This window comes from Miscanthus floridulus, chromosome 1, assembly GCF_019320115.1.
Source record: "Miscanthus floridulus cultivar M001 chromosome 1, ASM1932011v1, whole genome shotgun sequence".
Classification (NCBI taxonomy): Eukaryota; Viridiplantae; Streptophyta; class Magnoliopsida; order Poales; family Poaceae; genus Miscanthus; species Miscanthus floridulus.
This window is the reverse complement of record NC_089580.1, coordinates 131,981,816-131,988,813: the sequence shown is the minus strand read 5'-3', so window position 1 is coordinate 131,988,813 and position 6,998 is coordinate 131,981,816. Positions and strand designations below refer to the sequence as shown.

At 43.3% G+C, this 6,998-nt stretch overlaps 1 protein-coding gene across 1 annotated transcript; it reads right to left on the bottom strand.

Moving 5' to 3' along the window:
* Nucleotides 1-1,802: 1,802 nt before the first annotated feature.
* On the bottom strand, nucleotides 1,803-6,324 carry LOC136541650 (shaggy-related protein kinase alpha-like). The gene is made up of 13 exons (XM_066533646.1): nucleotides 5,920-6,324; nucleotides 5,018-5,275; nucleotides 4,839-4,931; nucleotides 4,377-4,436; nucleotides 4,003-4,275; nucleotides 3,820-3,894; nucleotides 3,508-3,564; nucleotides 3,294-3,434; nucleotides 3,009-3,059; nucleotides 2,827-2,922; nucleotides 2,662-2,745; nucleotides 2,309-2,411; nucleotides 1,803-2,229 (listed from the first exon to the last, which is right to left on the bottom strand). The coding sequence occupies exons 1-13, from the start codon at nucleotides 5,977-5,979 to the stop codon at nucleotides 2,168-2,170; spliced, it is 1,413 nt and encodes a 470-aa protein (XP_066389743.1). The 5' UTR covers nucleotides 5,980-6,324; the 3' UTR covers nucleotides 1,803-2,167.
* Nucleotides 6,325-6,998: the final 674 nt, after the last annotated feature.

Genomic DNA, 6,998 nt, shown 5'->3' with positions numbered 1-6,998 from the left:
TAAGTCATAAGGTGAGATAAGGGGGAGAATATTAGATGATCTCCACCAATTGACCCTAGCCCCTTATCTGCTCGCTGATCGGGGGCGCCCAACCGTTCCAAGGTTGGTGGGCTCCCGTCACACAACGCCATAAAAAGAGAGGTGGGGGCTAGGGCACAAGGCACGAGGTTCGTTCACCTGAGCCGTCAGACGCCCCACATATTGTCCCTAAACCCTAATCGATCTAAGAGGGGGTGCTGCCAGTGATGGGAACACCGCCACTGGCCACCGCCGCCTCTGCGCCGCTGCCATCGCGACAACGCGTTCACCGTTGGTCTTCACCGCGCCACCGTCAAGCAACCTCATGGCCAGCTCGTCTTCCACGAAGGCGACCGATGATTTGCACCTTCTCAACCCTTATCTCTCACTCTATCTATTAATCCCGTACTACTACATGTTCTAGGATTTAAACTTCATCAAGTATCAATTTGTGTGCTAGATTCATGGCCAGTGATTCTGTAACGTCTCTATCAAGAAGATCACGCAAAATCTAACCCGTTTTTCTAGGTCGATATAAACGCAGTGTTAGTACATGTTAAACAAGTCGTCGTCGATTCAAAAAAAAAAAGTCGTCCTCGTCGCTGATAGATAGCTCACGAGTAGGCGCTCCGTCGTGTTTGTGTTTATTTATTTTAGAGCCGAGTGAGTGAGTGATCCTTTGCATCACGCTGATAGGTACGTCCCACTCCCACTGCTCGCCTGCGTCTTTCAAGTGAGTTCGGTCCAGCGCATCGACAGCTCTTTGTGGCCTTGCTTGGAGCGAGCTCGGTGGATGGTTGCCATTGCAAATGGCAATTGTTGCCTTAATTTGCCACGCCATTCCTTCGGCAAACTGTGATATGACTAACTTATCAAAAAACTATGACATGATTAACCTATGGTGTGGTAAGTTATGGCCACGAACGAAACAGGTCTGCGCCCTTCCTCTTCATTAATCGTGGACGCATATCCTGTCAAAGAAACCCTAAACTAACTTCCAAAAAAGAACGAAAGAAAGCCTGAACTATCACATATGCGCGAAACGTGTTGTGTCCTTTTTGCATGCGGTTCACAATTGTTTATGAAACTTCTGCACTAGCACAGGAAAATATCTACACACCCTCAGTGCCGTGTCCACTTGCCATCGATCCCTCTTGTCTTATTTTTAACTCAACTTGCCACCAACCTGCTGATGACATGTTCTTGGCTGCTGTTCTGTTGATGAGGTTCGGTTCAGCTACTGCTGATCCGTGCTAAAGTTTCAGATCCGTGTCCGCAAAATTAATTGGATGATCAATTTTCTATTTTCCTTGCATCACTTGCTCGAAAAAAATGCAACCATAACCAAGGCACATGCAAGTAAACTAGAGATGCTGCTGCTATTTTTAAAACGATGCCAATTTATCGATTGCAGATCTGCTCATACTGCACCTGGAGAGAGAGATGCCAAGCGTATTTATGCTTGCATTGGTGGCCGTGAACACAACCGTCGGCAACTTGTTCAAGTCAAAGGTATCAGGGAGATCGAAGATTCAGAGATCTTGGGAAAACGGAAGAAACAAATACACATTGCATCATAGAGTTTGGACATCTGTACCATTTTGTCAGTTTACGTGGAAGAGACGAATGCACATTGCATCATAGAGTTTGTACACTTGTAACATTTTGTCAGTTTATTGACGTGTAACCGCTCGTTTGTAGCGACCATAAAAAGGTATTATCGCTAAACCACGCAAGCCAATAGCGGGCAGAACTTTATGCTTATGAGACACCAGTGGTTGATAGAAAGAGACGTGCAATAATCAAAACTGACATTCTGGGATTTCCAGTGAAGGAAGCAAGCACTCTGAACTCTCTTGTTCAACATGAACCTGGTAATACAACAGCCTAAGTTATCGATACACATCTGGGTACACAACATAACGATGCGAAAGGTACAACAAGCCGATCCCACCACGGGCAAGCAAACATAAGGTTTGCCTCTAGGGTCACCTCTTGGTGACACGCCCAATCAGGGAACTTTCAGCCCTCTTTACATCTAGCAAGGCAATCGCTAGCTACATCACTCCTCCATATCGGCCCATAGCATGCCCTGCACATCTCAGAAGAACTAACAGAGAAACAGGGATTTCCGGTACGTCCGCCTATTTCACTTCCTCGTGTGTTCAGGAACAATCCGATGGACGAGCTCAATTGGGAGCCCTTCGAGTTCTGCATCCCAGTTCCAAATGTGTTTTGAGAAGAGAGTAACAATGAAACATCAACATCGTTAAGTGTATTGAAAAGTTACCGGCTGCTGTGAAGTCGAACAACGGTGGCAGTGACCGTCCACTTGGCAAGCAGACCTTGGGGTCCCGCAGCTCATCAAAGAATGGATGGGCACAAGCATCAACCTGAAAATATAATTAAATATCTTTGATCAGAAACTACCAAGTTTCAAACCCTCGTACTTCTCCAAACATAGAAAGGCCACCGACTCATGTTCATAATAAAATTAACATAACCAAGATACTACTGCTTCAGATAACAACTGGCATATAGCTAGTTTAACTGACGGAATATAGAGCTTAGTATCAATAGCGACACATCTATACTAATTTGGATTCACTAATTGGTCAGTAACAATCTCAAATTAGTTCTTACCGCAGTGCAGCGCAGATTTGGTGAGTACTGAAGTAGCCTTGACACAAGATCAACAGCTTCAGGTGGCATGCGCTTACCAAAAAGCTACACGAAAATCAAACCTAGGTGAGCTGGTCAACTGATTACAGCTGAAATGAAAAATACCAGAGACTAGATGTCCCTAACCTTGTGCCATGGATGGGCTTTTATCTGAGGGAACTTGAATTCAGAATAATTTGGATTCATGCACCTGATTTCCTCTCTTGTTGGAGTACCCAAAATCTTGGATAAAAAAGAAAAGGAAAAAACATTCAGTCCACAAAGTATCACCAGTGATTTCATGACATAATTTGATAGCAGATGCAAACCTTTATTATTTCCACCAGTTGATCAACACCACTTTCACCAGGAAACAAAGGCTGCAATTGGGGGGACGCAGTGGACATCAACAAAATTGTCAGCACATAAAAAGTATCTCAATTAACAGTGAGTTGATCAAATCCTAATGTCCATAAAATCCAAAACTGCAATTTTGTAGTTTATATAGTAATCTTTGACCACAAAAAAGACAGATTTTACTCTCAAAAAATGGTTGGCATAATAATCAGCTGGAAGCCTGGAAGAAAGGTGAACTTAGGATTGAGATCCTATACCTGACCAATCAGAAGCTCAGCCACTACACAGCCAACAGACCAGATATCGATTGCAGTGGTATACTCCGTAGCTCCAAATATTAGTTCAGGAGCCCTATAATACCGCGAGCAAATGTACGATATGTTAGGCTCACCAGGTACCTGAAATGGATATTTTACTTTATTAAATCCATGAAGATATTCAGCAGGAACAAACTAAAAGAGAGAAGTGTACCAATTTCTTAGCGCTCCCAAAATCGCAAATCTTAAGTTGATGTGTATGAGGATTGACCTGGAAGGTTAATCAAGTTGCAATAAGAAACCTGTTCAGCAGTTAGCGTAAAACAGAATGAAAAAATATTTCATAGAGTTAAGCAGACACATTTTTGCATGAGAAAACCTGCAGAAGTGCACTTACACAATATGTCTATTCACAGGTGTTACAAGCAAGATGATATCAAAATGGTCCCAAAAGGGAATAACAGAATACTCGCAACACGTCCAACCACTCAAGCTGCCTCGAGGAAGAGTGCATCTGGGAACTTACCAGTAGATTTTGAGGTTTAATATCACGATGACACACACCGACAACACGATGGATGTAAGCAAGCGCACGGCACATCTGGACAAGGAATAACAGATCATTTCTAATGTTCATTCCATACCAACCAATGAATCTAAACTTCTTGAAAAAAGCATAGGTGAAATGAAACAGAACATCATCACATACCTGATATGCATACAACTTAACATACATTATGGGTACACGCTGGTTCATCCGGTTGTAGTATTTGGCAACACGATAAACTGTCTCAGATACAAATTCAAGTACAAGGTTGAGGTAAACTTCTCCCCTTTGAGTTGTTGAAAAGAAGTGATGCTTCAGCTGAACTACATTCGGGTGGTCAAGTAACTGCATAGTCTGGAGCTCTCTATTCTTGTAGCGCTTATCTTGTAACACTTTTTTTATCGCCACTGCCTCACCAGTTTCCAAGCATTTCGCCTGTTATACAAGATAAGTTCAATGACTTTGGCCGCAGCATTGTGAACTTCCATTTCTAGAAATAAGTGTTATATGAGGCCAAAAGATGGCAAATGGCGTACCTGGAAAACAACACCAAACGAACCAGTACCAACAACCCGTTCTGCCATGTATGAGACCTTCTGTAGGACCATTAGAAACAATATCAAAGAACAATGATGTACAGTTCAAGTTTCACAAAATGATGTTCTAAAACAAAACAAAAAAACAGGGCAATTAATTCAAAGGAATATCTAAAGAGCAAAAGTTTGCAGCAATCACATAAAGAATATCCAATAACAATACACAAAAGTAGTATAGTGCTGCTGCAATGTCATCCACAGAGGAGTTTTTTAAAACATATATATATATATATATATATATATATATATATATATATATATATATATATATATATATATATATATATATAGCATGCAGGAATATTCAATGTAATGTATTGTCATTGGTATTCAATGCCTTTTTAGATGAAAGCAAAAAAGAATCGGCATTAAATGCTAACAAGATATAGGTTAATATATTACCTGCTTTGGCTTCCCATTATGACCTCCTATTGTTGTCACAATTATCTGCCCTGTCTCAGTTCCATTCCCATCAAGAGTAACACCTTCACTTTCCTGTAGCCAGAGAACACGAGGCATGACTACCAAAAGTAGAAATGGTATGTGCTCAGCAATCAATGAATCAATGAGATTGAAATAACCTTATCATTATGGTCATCAGCTTTATCGTCACTAATTGTCATATCATTCATTTCTTTGGGAAGAAGATCTGCTCCTGGTTCTTCAGTTTTAACAGGCTTCATGCTAGTAGATGTGCTTGCCTCAGCATCCCTATTAGATGATGACGATGATTCTTGGTCTATCCGCACAGGTTTGTCCTCAGTTAAGTGTGGCTCGATAACAATATCTCCTGCTCCATCCTGCTCAAATTTTGGCCTTTTGGAACCAGAGTCACCACCCTAACAATAGACAACGAGAAATGGTTATTTGTTTCGTTATTCCTTAGCATTTATAGAAGAAGAACAGGCAGAGTTTCTTCAATGTAACAACCCCCATTTCCCATGTCCTTTTTTGTGAACGGGAGCCATTTCCTGATTAATCCATTGGTTAAATCCTTCCGGAATGAGCAAATTTTTTTTGAACCAATGGACTGACTAGAACCTGCCATTATCCTTTACTAGTAGAGTCTCAGTGAATAGGCTACTATCCATTTTCTACATGGTCCTATGAAGCTCACATTGCTAACGCATTACAGCCAAAATCACATCTATTAGACCAACTGGAGAAATAAATACTTGAGCAAAAACAAACAAGATGTCGACTTTAAAGCGCAAGGAGCCGAATGCCAAACCGGCTAAAGCAAAATAAAGCGCTTGCCACCTGAGGGGGCAGCAGGCCGTGCAACGCTTTTGCCTTTGTAAGGGTAGGCAGCCACAACCAAGCAAGCAAGCAAATGGAACAAACAAACGCTGCCGCAAGAGACGACCGAGCGAATCCCAACAAAATGAACCCGAACGTTAGCATATAGCGTCATTAAACACCCAATGCGGGTGCCCGGGCCACCAATCACGGTGGGGAATGGGCCGGGAAATGGAGCTCTCACCGGATCGGAGACTGACGAGCGGCCGGAGGCGATGCTCTTGAGCCGCCGCATCATATGCATCCTCCTCCTCCCTCACAGGGCGCCGGCCGAAGCAGCCCGACACCGACCCCAAACCCTAGCCTCGCCTTCGCCCCGCCTTCGTCGACCCCGTCGCCCGGCTCCTCCACCGCCCTCGCGATGCAGCCTCGCCGCTGCCGGAGGCGGCGATCTAGGGAGGGGCGGCCGCGGGGGAAGGCCCTGGAAGCTTCGCGAAGCTTCGGGGGTCGTCGTCGCGGGGGAGCCGGAGAGAGGCGTGCGTTGAAAATTTTGGGAATGGGAGGCGGAGGAAGGGGAGGGTTCGCTCGCTGCACCACTAGATTTCTCGGTGCTTTTTTTAGCTTTTGTGACTCGAGCTCTCTCCTCCGGTTGTTGGTGATGGTTGCCCAAATGGCAAAGCTGAGAGACCTTTGCACTCGGCTCCCTGGTTTTTTTTTGTTATCCTCGAATCGGGCTTAGTTTTCAAATGGTTCGGGGGTGATTTGTGTATCGTCCACTTCTTTTTCAAAAATGGTGTTGGGTGTATGTGTTTTGCCCACTTTTTATTATTCACGAAGTTGTATGTCCATTCAATAGATGCTTATGGAGCAAGCAATAATAACATTTTATCACAGAATAAATAAATAATTTGTATGATGTATCAAGTATCATGAAAGAAAACCAACAATTGCCACGTCAAAACTTCATAAGCATCATTTGACTCATCACTCCCGTAAACCTGAATTGAAGCTTCGTCAACCTCGAATTTTGTAGGATTCTTTTTTATGTGACTTTGGTGTATGATTAAACAACTTTTTATAGCCCTGTGCTTGACTAGCTAGGATGAGTCCAACTTGCTATGTTTTAATTCATCAACTCGTTTTCCCCGGTGAACCAGGGTGAACCGAGGGAGACTCGCTCTCTGGCGTCGATCCTCGAAGGCTCCCCTTGCCTCCGGTAGCATATACGGCGCCAAAGGGTGCAGAGAACCTTGATTTCGATGTTTGATGTACATACCCTAGGCTACTAGGTTTGTATTAAGTAGGTTAGGGTACAGGTTAATG